The sequence below is a fragment of the Amia ocellicauda genome, chromosome 9 (genome assembly GCF_036373705.1).
Source record: "Amia ocellicauda isolate fAmiCal2 chromosome 9, fAmiCal2.hap1, whole genome shotgun sequence".
NCBI classification, from domain to species: Eukaryota; Metazoa; Chordata; class Actinopteri; order Amiiformes; family Amiidae; genus Amia; species Amia ocellicauda.
The window spans coordinates 14233846-14253941 of NC_089858.1; the positions used below are offsets into that span (position 1 = coordinate 14233846).

At 49.4% G+C, this 20096-nt stretch overlaps 3 protein-coding genes and 1 long non-coding RNA gene across 8 annotated transcripts in view; 2 read left to right on the forward strand and 2 right to left on the reverse strand.

Annotated features, from left to right (window-relative positions):
• Positions 1–8008, forward strand: part of traf2b (Tnf receptor-associated factor 2b) — a 26793-nt gene extending 18785 nt beyond the window's left edge. For all 4 annotated transcript variants that reach the window (XM_066713308.1, XM_066713309.1, XM_066713310.1 and 1 more), the window contains 7 exons: positions 2119–2280; positions 2503–2577; positions 2955–3029; positions 3286–3627; positions 3940–4117; positions 4500–4648; positions 4851–8008. In XM_066713308.1, the coding sequence (XP_066569405.1) occupies positions 2119–2280; positions 2503–2577; positions 2955–3029; positions 3286–3627; positions 3940–4117; positions 4500–4648; positions 4851–5072 (1203 nt within the window). In that variant the 3' untranslated portion in view covers positions 5073–8008. The remainder of the gene's footprint in view (positions 1–2118; positions 2281–2502; positions 2578–2954; positions 3030–3285; positions 3628–3939; positions 4118–4499; positions 4649–4850) is intronic.
• Positions 8009–8254: 246 nt separating this feature from the next.
• On the reverse strand, positions 8255–13757 carry fbxw5 (F-box and WD repeat domain containing 5). Its single transcript, XM_066713316.1, has 10 exons — positions 13668–13757; positions 11833–12047; positions 11402–11559; positions 10974–11148; positions 10624–10772; positions 10078–10425; positions 9603–9780; positions 9344–9491; positions 9006–9218; positions 8255–8902 (listed from the first exon to the last, which is right to left on the reverse strand). Exons 2-10 carry the CDS (start codon positions 12020–12022, stop codon positions 8614–8616), a joined length of 1848 nt encoding a protein of 615 aa, XP_066569413.1. The 5' UTR covers positions 12023–12047; positions 13668–13757; the 3' UTR covers positions 8255–8613.
• Positions 13758–14065: 308 nt separating this feature from the next.
• On the forward strand, positions 14066–15671 carry LOC136758722 (uncharacterized). The gene is made up of 3 exons (XR_010819987.1): positions 14066–14154; positions 14667–14759; positions 15149–15671. It is a non-coding gene; the product is annotated as an uncharacterized LOC136758722 (long non-coding RNA).
• A 16-nt stretch (positions 15672–15687) lies between these two features.
• On the reverse strand, positions 15688–19448 carry LOC136758721 (transmembrane protein 268). 2 transcript variants are annotated; one of them, XM_066713318.1, is made up of 9 exons: positions 19326–19428; positions 18842–18917; positions 18611–18717; positions 18135–18242; positions 17703–17852; positions 17374–17484; positions 17080–17160; positions 16338–16526; positions 15690–16129 (listed from the first exon to the last, which is right to left on the reverse strand). In XM_066713318.1, the coding sequence occupies exons 1-9, from the start codon at positions 19329–19331 to the stop codon at positions 15950–15952; spliced, it is 1008 nt and encodes a 335-aa protein (XP_066569415.1). In that variant the 5' UTR covers positions 19332–19428; the 3' UTR covers positions 15690–15949. The 2 variants fall into 2 exon arrangements, with proteins under 2 accessions (XP_066569414.1, XP_066569415.1); XM_066713317.1 differs by lacking the exon at positions 17703–17852 and having other exon boundaries at positions 15688–16129; positions 19326–19448.
• Between the last annotated feature and the right edge of the window lie 648 nt (positions 19449–20096).

A 20096-nucleotide genomic window follows, 5' to 3' on the forward strand; every position in this document is an offset into this window, starting at 1 on the left:
AATAAATGTCATTCTAATGACGCCAGCTTTGTGAGTCAGAGCTGTGCAACTTGAGCCACAGTGGCAGTGGCCGCCGATTTACGCTCGCCGGAGAAAAAGACGAGTTTCTCTGGAAATGGGAAGAAAGAGAAAAAGAGAAAGGAGGGAATAGCGGAAGCCAAAGAAAGGAGAAATTATAGATTAACCGACAATGGAGACAACCCTATGATTAATCTGGTAGAGGGTGGGGAGATCAACAGAGAGGCAGAGAGACAGAGACAGTGAGACAGTACTGACCTGTACCTGGCTCCTGCTGACACTTTTGAGACACAGTGCAGAAAAAGACCACTTCCATAATCTCCCTCCCTCCCTCTCTGCCCTCCTACAAATCCAGCAGCAAGACTGTCTTCCCTCTGCAGCTTTCTTGCACACCCCTCACATACACAGGCTGAGCTGCACACACACTCTCTCTCTCTCTCTCTCTCCCTCTCCCTCTCTCTCTCTCTCTCTCTCTCTTTTTCTCTTTCACAATGTATTTTTTCTTCTGGATGATTCCTTCCATCTCATCTCTTTCTTCCTGGTATAGTTTCCAACCACCCTCACTCTCTTCCCCTTCTCTCCCTCTCTCTTCATCTGCCTCCCTTGTGCTCTAACTTTATGGTTCTCCTGTGACCCAGTGTGTCTGTGTGTATTAGTAGCCCCCTGCCCTCCCATTGTTGTCACAGATACGTGTTCACAGTGATGTTCACAGGGCCAGGCAGGAGTCAGGTTCTGCTCGCCCTCCTCCACTTCACTTCACAGAGACCAGACAGACCAGGAACCAGGCTCTAGTTCTGCTCAGCACCATACAGACTCGTGCAGAGTATCTCAGGGAAACTGAACCATGGAAACAAGTTTGATCTTTTTGTTAATCTTGTGGTGTGTCAGAAGTTTCGATTGAACATGGAACTAAAGCATTTCCTTCCTGTTTTCAGATGTTGTTTTTTGAGAACTGCGCCTGAGATACTGGGTTTTGGAGATCTGCAAGTTACTGTTTTTTGTAGCGCTGATAACCCACTGACTGATAACACCCCTTCTCTCATGGATACTGATAGCAATCTCTTTTCTCTGGATGAACATGTGAGTGTGTGTGTGTGAGATTATGTGTGAGTGTGTCTACTATCGCCATCAGCGATCTTTCATCTCAAGCGCTTTGTCCATAACACTTTCCCACATCTCAATTACAGAGAAACTGGGCAGGGCAACATGCTCCAAATTGACGGATGCACCGGACGCTAAATCGTGTGAAGCACAGTAGCTAAGCAGGGGGCCAATAATGAAAAGAAACCATGACCAAACTTAATAACTAACACGCTAGAGAGGCGCCCAGTTTGCTGTCTCTGCTGAGTGACGTCCTCATCTTGCCACAGGTGCTCTTACCCAGCCAGCAGCGGGCACATTGCATGGAAAAACACCCCAGGCTACAACAAGGGCAGGGGAGAGGTGTTCTGTGAGCCATGTCTATGGTGACCTCTAGCAGTGCCCCCCTGCAGGTGGCACTGCGAGCTCCAGGCTGGCACGTAGAACGCAGTGACGGAGTAGGCGTCAGCAACAGCACCAGGATCTGAGCAGAGCATAGGCTGCAGGCATCGCGGCCCAACGCAACAGCAGCCCAACACACTATGTCAGCATACATACAGGAGCTGGCCAAACCTGATCTCCTTGGGGTGTGACTGATTAGAGTGGGGCATTGGGGTGTGCTGTGACAATTAGTGTCAAAGTTTGCTGTTGCTCTGGCTTGTGCAGGCAGCCTGTAACCGTTCTGAGGAATGACAGTCCATTAGTGATTCATGTGTGTAGGTGTTGGAAGGTGTGAGCCTGTGGGAACTGTTCAGAGAAATGTTTTTGTATTTACAATGCTGGTAAAGTAAGTGTTGACTCAGAGGTGAGAGCTGCACATGCACATGCACACGCCCCCTGGGCCTTGAGTGCAGGTACCTACAACTTGCAAAATCCTCAAAACAGTCCGTTAAACACTGTTGTACAGAGTGTGTGTGTTTTATGGGAGGGGCTGTCAAATGGTGTTTCTATGTGTGGGTGCGTGTGTGTGATGGGGTTTGTGTGTGCGTGTATGTGATGATGTATGTCTTCTGTCCCCAGGCGTCCCATGAGGGCCGGTGTGAGTTGGAGCGCGTGCAGTGTGGGGCGTGCGGGGCGCAGGTGCGGCGTGGAGAGCTGGAGCGGCACAGAGAGAGGGAGTGTGAAGAGAGGAGCCTCAACTGCAAGTACTGCAAAGTCACCTTCAGCTTTAAGAACATCAAGGTGAGCCCTCCCCCCACACCCTACCCCTACTGACTAGACTAACTGAGACCATAATAACACAGGGACTACTTCCGTTACAGATCCCAGAGCTTCACTGGGTGAACTTTTACACTGCCTCTTTACACCAAAATGTGGTTCAGGCACTACATACTAGTTCAGTCACCAACTGTTATGAACTGATCGTGCTCATACTGAGACTCTCTCACACTCTCTTTCTCTCAGGCCCATGATGAGGTGTGTGTGAAGTTCCCTCTGCAGTGCGAGGGCTGCGGGAAGAAGAAGATTCCCAGAGAGAAGGTCAGTCCCTCTGCCCTGTGCCCCAGGGTTCAGGAGTCAGGGGTCAGGGATAGTGTCAGCAGGTGGGGTCTGGAGTAGGGTTACAGTCAGGATAAGGGTTAGTCAGATTGAGTAGTCCCCAGAACAAGACTAGTTATGTGCTAAACAAGCAAACCCCAGATTAATATTCATTAATGTACATCGAAATATCAGTTTGGGTCAAGATAATTGCATTAACGCAACAAGCAGGAATACATTGAAAAGAAGGAAGGAAGATTCAAAACTGCATCGAGATCATATGAAGGGAAGGGGTCTTCTGGATTGAGGTTAAAGTTTACATATACATGACTGGGACTGGAAGCTGCAGTGTACCAATATCTCTCTCTCTGCTTCTGCAGTATTCTGACCACACCAGATCCTGTGGGAGGTTTAAGACGCCGTGTCAGTACAGCGCAGTGGGCTGCAAGACTGTGGTGAGTGTCACAGACCCTTCTCTCTATAGCAATAGCAATAAGAAGAAGAATGATAAGAATCTATACTGGCCTTGGGTCCTGTCCAGGGGGTCCAGCCTTGCACCCTATGCCCACTGGGCTCTGGCTCAGTGTGACCCAGCACTGGATGAAGCAGTTATTATATAAGATAGATGGATAATAATAATAATAATAATAATAATAATAATAATAATAATAATAATAATAATCTTTGTCCCTGTGTGTCCCTGCGTGTCAGCTGGAGAATGAGAAGCAGAGTGAGCACGAGCAGAGCAGCATCCTCGAGCACATGGGCCAGCTGCTGTCGGTGGTGCGCACCCTGCGTGAGGTGGAAGACTCCACGGTGGGGGGTACTGCAGAACTGGAGACGGCGCTGGGCCTGTATCGGGCCCCTGAGGATGGCACCCCTGCCAAGACAGTGATGGCGGCAGGATGCGAGGGGCTGGCGCAGAAGCTGTCAGCTCTGGAGAACATCGTGTGCGTGCTGAACCGCGAGGCCGAGAGGAACGCGCTGAAGCTGGAGGCCTTCACCCGGCAGCACATGCTGGACCAGGAGAGGATTGAGAACCTTAACAAAAAGGTACGCCCACGACCCAGAACCTCACCATGCAAGATAAGCCAACGATCCCGAACCTCACCCAGCAAGGGTATACTGGCAATCTAGAAGCCTGTCAATAAGGTAATCAACCTCACAATCTAGAACTTCTACTCAATAAAGTATAATGAAAATCCAGAACCTCATCCAACAAGGGTTTATCAACCCAGACAACAAGAGAATCATGCTCACACTCCAGAGTCCAGATAAACACTCTAGAACCCTGCCAATAAGGTAGGTCCTTGCACGCACACTCTAGAACCTGTCTGCCTTCTCATCTGGCCGTGTGCCGTGCAGATGCATCAGATGGAGCGCTCAATGGCAATGAAGGAGCTGCACCTGGCTGAGACAGAGCAGCAGCTGCGGGAGCTTGAGTTCTGCACCTACGATGGCGTCTTCGTGTGGAAGATCAGTGACTTCTCTCGCCGCCGCCAGGACGCCGCAGCTGGCCGCACCCCAGCCATGTTCTCCCCAGGTCAGTGCATAATGCAGCAGGCTTTCCCCAGCACTGCAGGGCAGGGGACAACAGCCCCCAACAGACAAAGCTGCCCAGGGTGGCTTCTGGTCCTATTTGTGTTTCATTGTAAATAAAAGCGTGCTGATCTGCACACTAGTGTGTGACTGCAGCTGCTGTCTGTTAAAGGAAGGCAGTGAAGGTGTGCCAGTTTTTCTGATCTGTCAGTCCTGTTCGCATCAACACAGGCAAAATCACCCAGAGCCAGTTTCCTGGTGTATATTGATGATGTCACTGTGGCGCTATTAAATAATAATATTTAATAATAAATGTTAAATTGATGTTGGAAGTCAGCAGGTCAGATTCACAACACTGCACCCACACTCTCTCTCTCCCTTTCCAGCCTTCTATTCCAGTAAGTATGGCTATAAGATGTGCCTGCGACTGTACCTCAATGGCGACGGGACGGGCCGCGGCACTCACCTGTCCCTGTTCTTCGTGGTGATGAGGGGGAAAAATGACGCCTTGCTCAAGTGGCCATTCAGCCAGAAGGTAGGGGGCACTGTTTCTCTCATCATCTCCAGTGTGTCAGTGAAAAGGAGTGGGATGGAGTGTGGGGTTTACCTTAAATCAGTTTTGAATAAGAAAATAATCAATTTCTCTTTCTTTTTTCCTTTTACCCTCTCCTCTCCCTCACTTTCTCTCATTTTCTGTCTCCTTCCATCTCTCTCCTCCCCACTCCTCCTCCCCGCAGGTGACCCTGATGCTGCTGGACCAGAACAACAGGGAGCATGTGATCGACGCATTCCGGCCTGATGTCACCTCCTCCTCCTTCCAGCGGCCGATCAGCGAGATGAACATCGCCAGCGGCTGCCCCCTCTTCTGCCCACTGGCAAAGCTGAGTGGCGCCAAGAGCTCTTACCTGCGGGATGACACCATCTTCATCAAGGCTATCGTAGACCTCACTGGACTCTGACCAGTGCCGGCACCTGCAGGGGGCGGAGGAAGGGGTACCTGTCACAAACAGGGCAGAGAGCTAGACGCTTGGGCACACAGCAGACTGCTAGTCCGAGTTCAGCAAGCGCATGTAACGGGGCTCATCAGGTGTATGAGCTTATTACAGGTGACGTAACCCCTCTGTCAATCAGAACGGTGATAAGCCTCCCAAGTCAGGAGACAAGGTATTTTGGCGTAGCAAGGTTTATTGCTCTACTGGGTGGAACTGCTGCGGTGCGGATCGCTCGGAGGAGGATCTGTGCGACACAGGGAGCTCCGACTGCACCAGCTACACACACACACACACACACACACACACACACACACACACACACACACACACACACACATCTGAGTCAGTAGAATTTACATCATAAATGCACAGATTATACTGTATGAATGATATCATGTGTGCATTTATACACCCAGGTCCACTCCAATTACATAAAGCGGCCCCAATTACAAAGAATAATGAGTGTTCGTCAGTGCCCTGACTGGCTTGCTGTTTGCTGACCCGCTCGATCCTTATTCATTCTTTTTAAAGCCTACCCTCCACTGTTGCCTCACTGATGCAAGAGTCTAGACTGTGACCTTCCACTCTGTATCACTATATATATATATATAGATAAATATATCTGTGTGTGTTATACTGCTCTGTTGCTGATGTTTCCAGACTGCTGTATTGGGAGCAGAGCAGTGTGCCCCACAGACATGCATGCGTGTGCGTGTGTGTGTGCAGTGATCTCAGTTGTATGGAAAATGACCAGGTGACTTTCAAACACAGGTTCTAACATCTTTCTAACATCAGTCACCACAGTGAATGTGGTAACTCCCCAGAGCACACAGGCCAGTGAAAAGAATATCACCCCCGTGGCAGGGCGGTGCTGTGTGTGTGTGTGTGTGTGTGTGTGTGTGTGTGTGTGTGTGTGTGTGTGTGTGTGTGTGTGTGTGTGTGTGTGTGTGTGTGTGTGTGTGTGTGTGTGTGTGTGTGTGTGTGTCTGCCTCTGCCTCTGCTTCTGGACACTGAGCAGATCAGGGACAGACCTGGGAAGATGCAGGGCTGTATTCCCACATCAATCTGCAGAGCCATGAAGGCTTCTGTTAGAGTCACACCTCACAGTGAGAGAGAGATGGTAGAGAGAGTCTAGTTCCCCTTAATATTGAAAAATAAAAAAGACGTAAATCTTTCTGCTTAGTTATAATTATGTGATTATGGTTTCATGGGCTCCAGAAGGCTCGTCTGGCCACAGTGCTCGGCAGAGTGCTGGTTGGGCCCTGTAATCCAGACCACAACATACAGAACTACTAATGTATATAGGTCCTGTCCCAGCAGACAGAAGGCATTTTCAGAGCTGCCTGTGGAGTGGATGCATTGGGCAGAGGAGTGAGGACAAGTTGTCTGTCTCTCCACCTGCCTGGCTGCCTGCCCGTCTCTGTGTGTGTGTGTGTGTGTGACTCCTGTACAACTGATGCACACTGTGTAAGGGGCCCAGCTGTATAGAGCTATACATATTCATTCATATCGTGGTCTAGGACATGATTTATTGTTATAGTCATATACTGGAAAAGCCCTGCATGCTTCCCCATAATGAAACAGCCTCTAAGGATGGCAATATTAAATATAATTATTAATTAAAATAATATAATATTAATATATGAATATAATAATAATAATAATAATAATAATAATAATAATAATAATAATAATAATACTTATTTTATAGAAAAATAAGTACATTTTATAGAACCAGAGCCTGTACTGTGTAGGAAAGAGGTGGTTCCTGGACAGCAGAAGAGGGGAGGAGAGTGGGCAGTATTGTACTCCCACTACTTAAAACAGTTGCTTTATCCAGCAATTTATTTTTTAATGATTTGTATCACCTGAAATGATAGGGTCCGTCAGTGAGTGTGCTTGCTGCGACTGGAATGTTTTTTTATGTGCATCTTATATAGCTCAGTATAATTATTGTATATAGACACTGACATTACTTTTAAGTAAGTTGACTTTTCTAGCTGTACAGTAAATTAAATGCCAAAGTGCTTAGTAAATTTAAAAATAAATATAGAACAATTATATATAGCATTTAAATGCAAATAAACACATTGCATAAGATTGCCTATCACACGACTCAAGGCTAAGCCAGTGTGGGGAAGTGACTGAACCTTTGTGAAGGGAGACCTCTGCTGGTCACCGAGGTCTATGGCACCTGCCTTTAATCCAGCAAACAGTACTTGCAGTGAAATGCAGTGCAAATGAAAGTGCATCATAGTATACTGTAGTGTTGTGCAGTTCAATGCACTGTCGGAGGGTGTTACCTGTTACTTTCTTCCCCCTTGGTGGAGTGTAGCAGTGCCCCTACACTCCGATCAGCTCTCCTGACCACCCCAGGGCCGCCTATGTCCTCTGCCCTCTGTCCTTAGTCTCTGTGCTCCAGTTGTTTGTCGAACCCTGCACCAGCCCGAGCCCAGTGCGATTTCTTCCCCTGTGAAAACCCTCCCACATGGGTCGAGACCATATGATAGCATTGCCTGCTCAAGCACAATATTCTATGATTAATATGCAATGATAATTACAAAAACATGACTTGTTTTTTAATACTTACTTTAGCCTTTAATATTTACTACCAAATATGTAAAATTTCATATGTACTTGTACTGAAATTCTGTCTCCTCACAGCCTTCCACGTTTTACAGTTTTACGTTTTACAGTTTTACAGATTTTCAGTTTTTTATGTTTTAATTTAGGTGCCTAAATGTAGTATAAACTTGCCACTGAATTCAAGTTTAAGTCTCAGTTCACTTATATATTATTGCCCTAAATCCTAATGACCTAATGAGGGAGACAGCACAGCATGCTACTATACTGTTTACCTGTGACATTTAATTTAATACTTAATAAAGGTAAATCCAATGATGTCTGAGGTGTTCTGTTGTTATTGTGTTCAGCCTGGTGGGGCAGTCACCTCGGTCTGTGTCAAGTCTCATTTTCAACCATTTGTGAATCGGCCTTCCAGTCTGCTGTTTCTTTGTTTAATTCAATGTGTTTTTGTAAAATTCCCGTCAGTCTCCCTCCCTCACAATAGTCAGTCTGGTCTCTCTCTGCCCAGCAAAATGCTTCCTCCGTTTTCTCTCACTCACTCACACCAACCAGTCTGGCCCCAGTGTTTTTTTATTTTGAATAGTTTTATTTAAAATACAAAATGAACAGGAAAGCAATCCAGGCGCAGGGTAGACAAGCAGTCAGGGAGGGAGAGCCTAGAGAGTCCACAGGGAGGACAGACAGACAGCAACACACACAAAATCAGACAGACAGACACACAAGATATTCTCACACGCATGTATGGATAGACAGACACACAAACACATACATTCATCACATTCATACACACACAGACTCTCCCTTTTTTAATGCTCGCTCGCTCGCTCTCTCACTCACTCTCTGCCTGATAGGGAGTGTACTCAGTACAGCCAAAAAAATAAAAACACGTGCCCCACAACTTCCTGTCCCACACACACAGTCTCTAGCTGGACTTAGTGTCAGTGTTGGCTTCAGGGTCAGCGCTGGCCACTGTGTCCTTGTACAGCCAGGGCATGCGGGGCCTGCGCAGGCGTGGCCGGGCACTCTGGGCTACCCGGACCATGCGGGGGGAGCGCCACACCTTGACCGTGCCGTCGTCACTGGCGGTCAGCAGCAGCTCCTGGTCGGCTGGGCTGAAGGCCACGGAGTTGACCACGTCATCATGCTGCAGGCGGGCCACACAGATGTTGTAGTGCCGGTCCCAGATGTAGCCGTGCTTGTCCTCCGCACCGCTGCCAGGGGGGGAGAGGGAGAGGGAGAGGGGAAGAAGGATGAGGAGGAGGGTGATTCAAGTGTGTTACCTGGCTCCAGTGTGTGCGTGTGTGTGTGTGTTACCTGGCCACATAGTCACGGCTCACGTCCAGAAAGATGAAGAAGCATTCGTCGTTGGGGGTGAAGGCACGATGGGCCCGCAGGCTGCGCCGCTCCTCCCGCAGCGTCTTCAGGTCGATCACGTGCAGGTCGATCTCCTCTGCAATGGGCGGCGGTGACATTGGGTCCGAGATCACATATCCCGCTGGCCACGCCCGGCTGTTCACATACAAGTACCTGAGCAGAAGGGCAGTGGCAGGAAAGAGAGAGATATGGGAATGTACATGTGTTATTTTATTGTGTTATTATCCAAAAGCCAACCCCCCTCTCATGCACACACCCACACAGACACACTCACTGACCGGTGGTCGGGAGACAGTCCCATGCCGATGATGTGTCCGTGGATGTCTATCACGTGGTCCAGCGGGTCAAAGAACTCATCCGTCCCACGCTCCTCACCCAGCACCGGACCGCACGTCGTCATCTGCTCTGGCAGGATCCGCTTGATCCCTGTGGGACAGGGGTCAGAGGTCAGGGGGTCACTCGGGGTCAGTGGCCGGGAGGTGGTGAGCGGTGTTGTGTCGAGGCGGGTCAGGGCTGCACTGCTGTGAGCCGGTATACCTATCTGGTGGGGGGAGTAGGTCAGGCTGCCCATGGTGAACAGCAGGTAGATCTTATGCTCAGCCGGGTCCTGGCTAGGGAGGGGCGGGGGTGCGGGGGTGCGTGTGTGCTTCTTCCCCAGGAATTGGGCCACCTTTGACTCCAGCTGCCGCTCAGACAACTCCGTGCTGCACAGACCCTGCGGGACAGCGGGGTCAGAGGTCACAGGGTCACACAGGGTCACATTGGCTGGCTGTTTGACATAATAAATAGCAGCAGGGAGATGACACACAGAGGCCCAGAGACTTAACACTTAGTGAGCACAGACACTGGCATTGTGACTGGCACCCAGCCTACACACTGCACACTAATAGTGAAAACAAGACACTACACACTAATATAAAAACACAACACACTGGACCTGTCTATCAATGCTTTGGCAACATTTAATTTAATAAAACGGAACTGTTCTCAGATCTGATGCCAGCTCCCCCACCTGGATCATATTCCCCAGCATCTCCTCCAGCCGGGGTGGGGGGTCTAGCTGGGGAGGGTGGGCACAGAGTTCCTCCCTCTCTCCCTTCAACCGGTCTCTCCTCTCTCTCCTCTCCTCCACCTCCCCCTCCATATATTCATCCTCGTCCTCCTCCCCGCTGTCACCGCCCAGGTCGAAGACGAGCGGAGCGGGCCGGTTCTGGGCTGCCTGAGCGCCATAGTCCAACAGCAGGTCTGGTGTGTCATGGCGTCGGCAGTCGGCCACCATGACGGTGCGCACAGTGCTGGCGTTCAGGTTTTGGATCTTAAACAGCCGCTTCACCACATTCACATTCTCAGACTCCACGTTCTGCACAGAGAGACAGCAGCGATTGGGGGGGGAGAGAGTCGGGATATTTAGAAGCAGATGAACTAAGGCACACGGACAGATGGACAGAGAGCAAGACAGAAAGACAGACACATGGGCAGAGAGAGTGAAGGAGCGCGAGATCGAGTTAAACAGACTCATAGAAAGACAGGCAACGGACAGATAGACAGACAGACTGACCTGGAAGGCCTTGTTGAGCCAGAGCACGGAGCAGGAGGTCATGTTGCCGATCCAGTACAAGTTACCCGAGATCAGGTGAGACTCATTTAGCCAGCAGCCAAACACATCATATGGCTTATTCCTCACCCTAGAGAGCAGAGAGAAATCCTCTGAGAGAGAGAAGGTGGGTGGGGGGAGCGAGGGAGAGAGAGAGAGAGAGAGAGAGAGAGAGAGGGAGAGATAATTGATTAAATTAGATTGCAGGAGGGAGAGAGACAATTCCCCACAAAGATACGTCAGCACAGTGTGGGACCGACATTAGGAGAGACACACACAGACAAACACAGAGACACACAAACAGACGGACGAACCCAGGTTGATGACGGCGATCTCCCCAGAGGAGGTGTGGTGGGGACCAATGTACACCCCAGACACCAGCAGCAGGGTGTCATCCGCGTTGAACTGGGAGAACTGGGTATAGCCCCAGTTAAACTGCCGCATACTGGAGCTGTGCAGCAGGGAGATCTCTGGCTCACTGCGCCATATCTACACAGAAACAGAGAAAGATGGAAGGACAGAGGGAGGGAGAGGGATCGAGGGATGAAGAAGAAGAGGGAGAATAAACCGAGAGCAGGGAGTGAGAGTAGATGGAATATGAAATCTTACTGCAGAACAGAACAGTAACATTACATTAACATTTCTATAACTATTAAAGTTCTCACTGCTATCACTAATACTACAAACACTACCACCACTAATGCCATGTCCACTGCCACAGCTGGGTCTGCCTTGTGCGTACCTTGACAGTGCAGTCCTTGGAGCAGGAGGCCAGGCGCTGGCCAGAGTGGCAGAAGCTGATGTGCAGGACCTGGTCATGGTGCTCGTGCAGCGTCTGCACCTCCACACATGGCACGCAGTCATACAGCCGCCGGAACTCCCCCAGCCACGACACCGCCGCTGACACACAAACGCACACAGAGAGGGAGAGGGTGAGATGACTGTAAATCAATGCTACACATCTACAATGTGCGATTCCTGTGTTTATTATTCCTACTGCCCCAGTTCTTGAGCACTGTGCCTGTCTGTCAACGCTGTGGCAACACTGATGTCAAATGGTCATGCCAATAAAGCTTTTTTGAATTTGAATTTAAATGAGAGAGGCACCCACATACACAGAGAGACATGTCAGAAACACAGAGACAGACAGGCAGGCAAAAAGACCGTGTGTACCTGGGTGTCGAGGGATGCAGCGGGGGATGTGATAGTAGCGATAGAACAGATCCCTCCACAGGAACTCGTCCCGCGACACTGCCAGCCACTGCCGGCACACCTGCCCCGCCCTCAGCACCGCACGGGGGGGCAGCAGCAGCAGGATCTCCAGGACCAGGCTGTCCGGGAGTGGGGGGGGTATCGGGTCCATCCTGACATCCTGTCTGTCACTGCACCTGGGGGTGAGTGAAGAAGAGAGAGGACAAGTGTACCCTTTTTATGGCAATTCAGCTTTTTTTCTATTTAAAAGGGAGAGACTGAGACATAGACACAGACACAGAGACAGTATTTGGAAACGGAGGGGAACAGAAGAAACAACAAATTTTTTAAGTGGTGAAAACTTGCCTGAAAATATTGTAACTTACTCTACAAAGGGTTTCTGCTTAGAAATTATTGTTATTATTATAATAATTATACACCAATCAGCCATAACATTATGACCACCTGCCTAATATTGTGTAGGTCCTAAAACAGCCCTGACCCGTCAAGGCATGGACTCCACTAGACCTCTGAAGGTGTGCTGTGGTATCTGGCACCAAGACGTTAGCAGCAGATCCTTTAAGTCCTGTAAGTTGTGAGGTTGGGCCTCCATGGATCGGACTTGTTTGTCCAGCACATCCCACAGATGCTCGATTGGATTGAGATCTGGGGAAGTTGGAGGCCAAGTCAACACCTTGAACTTGTGATTCATCAGACCAGGCCACCTTCTTCCATTGCTCCGTGGTCCAGTTCTGATGTTCACGTGCCCATTGTAGGTGCTTTCAGCAGTGGACAGGGGTCATTATGGGCACCCCGACTGGTCTGCAGCTACACAGCCCCATACGCAACAAACTGTGTGTTCGGACACCTTTCTATCAGAACCAGCATTACCTTTTTCAGCAATTTGAGCTTCTGTTGGATCAGACCACACGGACCAGCCTTCGCTCCCCATGTGCATCAATGAGCCTTGGCCGCCCATGACCCTGTTGCTGGTTCACCGCTTTTCCTTCCTTGGACCACTTTTGATAGGTACTGACCACTGCAGACCGGGAACACCCCACAAGAGCTGCAGTTTTGGAGATGCTCTGACCCAGCCGTCTAGCCATCACAATTTGGCCCTTGTCAAAGTCGCTCAGATCCTTACGATTGCCCATTTTTCCTGCTTCTAACACATGAACTTTGAGGACAAAATGTTCACTTGCTGCCTAATATATCCCACCCACTGACAGATGCCATGATAATGAGATTATCAGTGATATTCACTTCACCTGTCAGTGGTCATAATGTTATGGCTGATCGGTATATATATATATATATATATATATATATATATATAAACATAATGTTGAAATACTGAAAAGAAAAAAACGCAACGTTGCTAAAGCAGCGCTATGTGAGTATATTGTCATACTATACTGTGTCAGTATACTACACACTGTACTGCTGTGTTGTGCTATACGATACTGCAGTACTGCACTCTTGTGTGATGAATTGTTGTACTTAATTAAGTGTGCTGTGCCCTGACAGTAGTTCCGCTATAGGATGGAGCCGGCACGGCCCAGGAAACGCCCCCAGGGTCAGTGGATCCGGATCGGTCAGAAATAACTTTCTGTTCCCGTGAGAGAGTGCGTTTGTTTTTTAGAAATGTCATTTGAAGTCGCCGGTTCGTCTGCCTTGCAAACTCAGACAGCAGGCACTGCCCGCTCGCTAAACAACCCGAGCCCAGCCGCGGATTTCCAGGAAGAGATTGTCGCGTCTGCTTGCGGGAAATCGACAATATTGCACAAAGTCTGCGTGTTTATAAGGACACTCCTTACCTCTCGTCTGCGCGTCCCTCTCAATTGCTGCTGTCAGACCCTAGCAGCCGACGCCAGAGCGCAGAGAGAGGTTCCTCAGGCAGTCCCAATCGATGCCGGATGGTTATGATTGTGATGTAGTTTGATGTGTGCTCATGTTGTCTAAGCTGCTGAATGCAAGATGTTATTTGTCTGTCCATCTAGAGTCCAATCAAACACAGTACACTGTAATAAACTCCAATAGACCTTGCTCTGTGTGTGTGTGTTTCTGGTGGGGGAGCTTCATGTGACACACTGTAGCACGTTCTCGGCCTGGGCTGCCTGCTGTCTCAGTCTCATCCAATCAGGCATTCAGAAAGGGGGGAGGGGGCTCTCCCATTGGCTGCAGTATCACCTGTTACCCAGGTACACCATCCCTCTCGCATGTAGACTGAACACACCATAGAGACACACACACACCTGAACACCAGTGGAACAGACAGAGTCATGCTGTGACTGCTCGTCAGTGGTAAGAGATGGGGACAGTGTGCCGAGGTAGTCCACATCATAGCTTTTTGTACAGGAGGGAGGGGAGATAGGAAGATGGTGAAGATCAAGAAAGAGAGGGTGAAGGTGAAATAGATAAGCAGAAGGAAAGAGAGTAAAAGGAGATGAGAGAACGCGCTGTGCTGGGCTCAACTGTATTATGTTACGTTGTGTTGTGTGCTGTGCTGTGTCAGGCAGGCCTGTTGTCAGTATGAACTGGGAGGGCGGACAGTCGGGATTGTGCGTTTGTGACGAGATCTGCTGTGCAAAACAAGTATCAGGTTACACTGACAGACCAAGAAAGAGACCAACACAGACAGACACAACAGACCGAGACACACACGTATTGTACTCCTTTGTGTGGACTCAGTATTGCTGATATTGTGTGAAGATGTTTGTTGCCTTGCTGTGTCCTGCCCAATACAGTGTGATACAGTCTGTGCAGACAAATTAACAATGTCCCTCTCTCCTCCCTGTCTCTTTCTCTCTCTGCAGCCTGCACCTATGTAGTACGCAGTATTTCTGAGTGCTGCTGCCTACAGGAGAGGAAGGTGGTCTCTGGGCCAAGTTGACACAACCAGGACCCCGGTACATGCTACACTGCACACTACTACACACTGACACAGCAACAGAAACAGCTACACACACTGAAACTGCCCTGCTCCAGTACTGCTCATATAGCAATATCGTTTTCCATGCTTCTACACTACTACCCACACACGCAGTGCTATATTGCACTAATATACAAACACTACTACAAAACACTGTTATTAAACTACTACAGAGACTGTAATGCCACACTACGGCACTACTATACCTATAACTCTTGCTGTTCCATACCAAGCCCACTGACCCCTCCTCGCCACCACACCTCTCCTCTCTCCCGCTCTCGCTCAAATTCAAATTCAAATTCAAAACGAGCTTTATTGGCATGACAAGTTTATACATGTTTTGCCAAACTCTCTCTCTCTCTGCAGGGGCAGCAATGAGGACTGTAGCCCAGTGTGTCCCAGCCAATCAGCTGCCTGCTTCCAGCACATCTATTGTTGTGTCTCCTGTCTCCACCAACCAGAGGTACCGCTCCTGAGGGTAAACGTCCGCCTGGCCCTCCCATCTAATGCCAATCATCCAATCATGAATCTGATCCCTGAGCCCCCCACTGCTCCTGCAGAGTGTGTAGACCACAGGGCAAACACAGAATGGGCAGGTCTGATGCGAGATGGGGGTTTGGCAGGGGCAAATGGGGGTGCAGTTGTGGAGGCACAGGGGTACTGTGGCTAATGATGGCAAGTGTGCAACCTCCCAGTGTGGGAGACAGACTGGCCTGACATCCTCCACAGTGCCAGGAAGTGTGTGTGTGAGAGAGAGTGTGTTCAACCTGTGCGGTGTTCATCTGCAACTTGCGTCTTCCTCATCTTCTTCATTATTATAGCTATTGTTCGGATTGCAATTATGATTATGTTTGATGTCAGAATAAACAAAAATCACTGTTTAATTCAATTTTTAATGTATTTATTTTGATTCAACCGCACTGTAAACACAGCCAGAAGGGGGTGCTATCACAGAGGTGCAGCTCTGTCCATCCTCCTCCTCCACAGGTCTACCCTCCCTCTTCCAATGTGTGTGTGTCCATCAGTCTTCTCCAGGTGTATCTGCTCTGTTATTAACACCGGTGACATTGACACTGGTGTGTGTCTGTGCAGTGGGGGAGTAGAGAGGGCAGTTCAGACTGGCTGGGGCAGATCTCGGAAGCAGAGTGGGGATGAGAAGGGTGGAGGTCACCCCAGGCAACAGAGCATGGTGTTGCCCAGTAGGGTGGACTGTACCAGCTGGCAGGGGCAGCAGGGCAGGTAGGGGGCGGCGTGGTGAGGGCTGGAGGGGCTGGGAGGGAGGCGGCCCTGCACCAGCAGCCGGGTGTACAGAGCAGACCAGCACAGCAACAGAGCCTCAGACACATCCTGTAGAACACAGACAACTGGGTCAGAACTAGGGCACTGAGACAGACAGACACATAGCACAGAGAAAGACCTACAGACAGACACACATATATAGATGGACTACACAGAGAGAAACAGGTGACCAGACAGAATGACAGGGTGACACACCGAGACAGACACACAGACAAATCAGCTAATTAGTTGTTTCCACGGTGACAAGGATGCATACCTGCGGCGTCCCATTGGGTATTAGACGTACACGCTGGGTGATTGACAGCTGCCTGGTCATGCCTCCTCCACTCACACTTCCCAGTAGAGGCACCTCCTCTGTCAGCCCCGCCCCCCTCTCCTCCTCTGATTGGCCGAGAGAGTCACTGACCACAACGCACAGCTGGTCCAGACGCTGCTGCAGCTCTGACTGGACAGACACACAGACAAGTTGGTTGAGATCCTGTTCTTATGCACATGCATATACAAAACCAGGACAACAGGGCTGTAATACATTTATATATTTATTATTATTATGATTTTAAGAATTGATTTTAAAAGTTTTTAATCACAAGTATTAAAAATTTGAATTGTTTTTTTTTAATGAAAATGTAAAATACTACACCCAATAAAACAGTATATTTATTATTATTGATTTGCTGGTCTTATATTTGTATGTATTATTTCAAGTACTCCTGTATTTTATGTACATATTCATTCCGGATTCTGGATTCATTGTTACCTTCCTGTATTGATGTGTAAAGTGCATATCCTTTGCGCTCACTGAATAAATTAATAAACAACAATAAAATATTTCAATAAAACTTGAATCATGCTACAGTGCCTATTAAACACACCAGCAGCACCACAACACTACAGCAGTGCAAAAGTACTGCAGCACGTGGACAGTACAGTGGACAATACCCCAGTCACAGCACAGAGATGTCAGGGTGGGAGGGAGGGAGAGAGAGAGTAGGGCTCACCTGCCGACAGGAGCTCCAGTGCTCCAACAGTTGGCTGAGGGCCTGCCTGCAGGGTGAGAGGTCAAAGTGCACCAGCCACAGCTGAGGGGGGTTAAGGGAGAACAATACTGTGTCCTGAGAGTGGGGCTCCAGCTGCCTTACCTTCTCTTCCCTCTCTGTCTGTCTATCCACATTACTCTCCCTCTATCCCACTCCCACTTCTTCTCCCTCTATTCCCATCTATCTGCACTCTCTCTACATTGTCTACTCTGTGCCGCCCTCCCTCCTTCCCAATCTGTGCGCAGGGTGGGATACGCGCAGCACTGTGCTCTGTGAGCCGGTGCACTGCGTCAGTCCGGCCAGCAGGTGGCGCCTCTGTAGCATCTCATTCAGCCCAGCCAGGCGTAGGTCTGTGTTCATGTTCAGCTGGGGAGAGAGATGGCATATGGTATATATATTGTACTGCTGTGCCAGGTGGGGCACAAAATGACCACTCGGAGTTGGCGTAGTAGGAGTTGTATGTTGGGAGTACAGGCGTAATCCATCCCCCGGGGCTTCTGGGGAATGCCCTTCCTGGTAGTCATTTTTTGCCCCACCCAGCACTGCACCACTATATAAACATATTTGTGTAGGTATATGTTTACCTGAGTGCTGTGCCAGTGTAGTGCCAGCAGCCCCCCTGCAGTACCCATCATTGACGTCAGACTGACCCACACACCCACAGACCAGTGTGTTGCTATTCCAACTGCCCTCAGGCTACAGTACAGGTTCAACCACAAGCACACGTAGCACACCTGGGAGGTCAAGGATCAGTGTGGACAAAGTAGAAAAATGTGCAATTTACTGGAATAGTAACTTAGTAACCACCACAGAGCTGAGACAGGGTTGAAGGAGAGAAAGAGAGGGATAGAGGAGAGGAGAGACGAGGAGAGGGAGGGATGGAATAGAGGGAATGAGATGGGGGAGAAGGGAGATGAGAGAGAGAGGAGAGCTGAGAGAGAGAAAAGTTGATGAAAGGAGAGAGAAGAGGTACAAGAGTGAGAGAAAGGGGTGAAAGGAGAGAGGAGAGGTCTCACCAGGGCCAGCGCGGTGTGGGCTTGGCGGCTGGTGAGGAGAAGGTAGCGTCTGACCTCAGGCAGCCACAGCGCCCCCTGCAGTGCAGCCCCCAGCTCTGCCACGCTCACCTGCACAGGACAACAGCACTGTCACATCACTGCACACCTGCCTCTCAGTCCCACACTCCTGCATTACTGTCAGTCATAATGGTTAAATATTAAGTATAAGACAATGATTTATTACTTTTTTGGACCCCTGTATACCTGTGTCAGTATGACCTGTGGGCAGTGGTGTAGTGGTAGAGAAAAAGTTACCCAATCAGTGGTCCCAATTAGAATCATCGCCTGGGGGGGAGGCTGACGGATTGTTGACCAGGGGGTTGAAACTAAATCCACTACATCCGTGACTGTCAGAGACAGAGTTCTGCCTTGAATGGATTCTGAAGTGCCGGAGTGGCAGCACTACAGCTCTGCATGTGCGTCAGTGAGACCTTTACCCCTTTGTCCCTCAGGCTCTGCTCCCCCTCTTCCAGGTTGAAGCTCTGACATGAGCAGCAAGACACAGCAGCCGTCAGCACAGCAGCCACCTGCCCATTGCGCAGCTCTGCAACACAGACACACACACAGTGACCTGCGCAGCTCTGCAACACAGACACACACACAGTGACCTGCACAGCTCTGCAACACAGACACACACAGAACACCTTGGACCCCCCAGTGCAGCTCACCTGCTCCCCAGTGCAGCACCCCCTCTTGTTCATCACTTGTCTTGCAGAACATGGGACATGACACCCCAGGGGAATTCTGGGACATGGAGACACAGGGAGCATTTGGCAATTAACTGGCACAACAGAGGTATTTAGTGATGGACTGCAAGGAAAACCAGTTGCTCTCCAGAACCAGGGCTGGAGACAATGCTGTACTGTAGTGTAGCGTTAGCTCTGTGCTATAAACAAAGTAACAAGTAAAGTGCTGTACGCTAAACGCTCGAATTCTGCTAAAGGTGGCAATACATAAACTTGCTGCTCTATTTACATTTGTAAGCGATTTGAGAATCCAGTCCTTTTAAATAATCAGACTACACTACAGTGCAACACAACACACACATGCGCGTCTCTAGGCCGTGGTGCCGAAGCGCGGCTGTCCGTGTCTGTGCCGTCTAGAACTCTAGAACTGCAGCGGAATTCAGAACTCCTGAAGAGACGTTCTCACCGCCATCCTCGGCCAACGCAGGTCCCGTCCCGGCCCAGCACTGCTCCCCGCTGTGTATGACGGTCTCTGACCCTGGGTCTGGGTATGTGTTTCACTCACTGTGTGTGCGTCCGCAGGGAGACGCGAAATCTCTAGCAAACATATGCAGATTATTCACACAAACACTCCCAACTCCACAGGCCATTGAGCATGAGAAGAGGCGTGCGCAACAGGGGGCTCCACTTGGGCAATTGTGTGGGGGTTTGTTGCCACCAGCCTACGTAAATGAAATAAACCAGTGTGGAGAGATGTGTTTGTTGAGTTTAGAAAAAGAAAGAACCCATGGTTTGTAGTTCATTATTTGAGAAGATATTGCGATTTCCGCGATAAGATACAGCTGAATAAACAGAGGAGCCCCGGTGTGCCGAAGGGAGTGTGTGGGGGGGTCGTCAGCACAGTGATGAATGTCTCGCCTCGCCTGAAGGACAGCACTTCATTAAAGCTGTTTTGCACAAGATTGAGGAATGTGTACGTCAAGTGAGACTGTTATCGACAAAACTACCCCTTAAACACACACACACACAATTTCAAACTTACACCAAAAAGTGACTTTCAGTGAGACACCTGAGCTAGTCTTGATGCCTTGAAACATTTACATCTGCCAGAAACTCATCCTATTTAAATAATTGACAGCTTTATTATTAATTTTAATATCAATGTTATGTGTGCAGTTGAATTCCAGTGGGTATTTCTTCCAATACCGCCCCCCAGTCAACCCCCACAAACCCACAG

Bases quoted from the DNA above. Each gene is read 5' to 3' on its own strand.
- fbxw5 (XM_066713316.1), bottom strand. From the start codon at position 12,022: ATGGACCCGATACCCCCCCCACTCCCGGACAGCCTGGTCCTGGAGATC. The intron at 10,773-10,973 runs GTTCGTCCGTCT...TCTCTCTCTCAG, and splicing joins GATCGCCGTCATCAACCTGG to AGGATTTCTCTCTGCTCTCT. The intron at 10,426-10,623 runs GTCAGTCTGTCT...CTCTCTGTGCAG, and splicing joins GGCTCAACAAGGCCTTCCAG to AACGTGGAGTCTGAGAATGT.
- LOC136758721 (XM_066713318.1), bottom strand. The intron at 18,243-18,610 runs GTAAAGGTCTCA...TGTCCTGTGCAG, and splicing joins AGAGCCTGAGGGACAAAGGG to GTGAGCGTGGCAGAGCTGGG. The intron at 16,527-17,079 runs GTGAGCCCTACT...GTGTCTGTCCAG, and splicing joins ACTGGAGCTCCTGTCGGCAG to TCAGAGCTGCAGCAGCGTCT.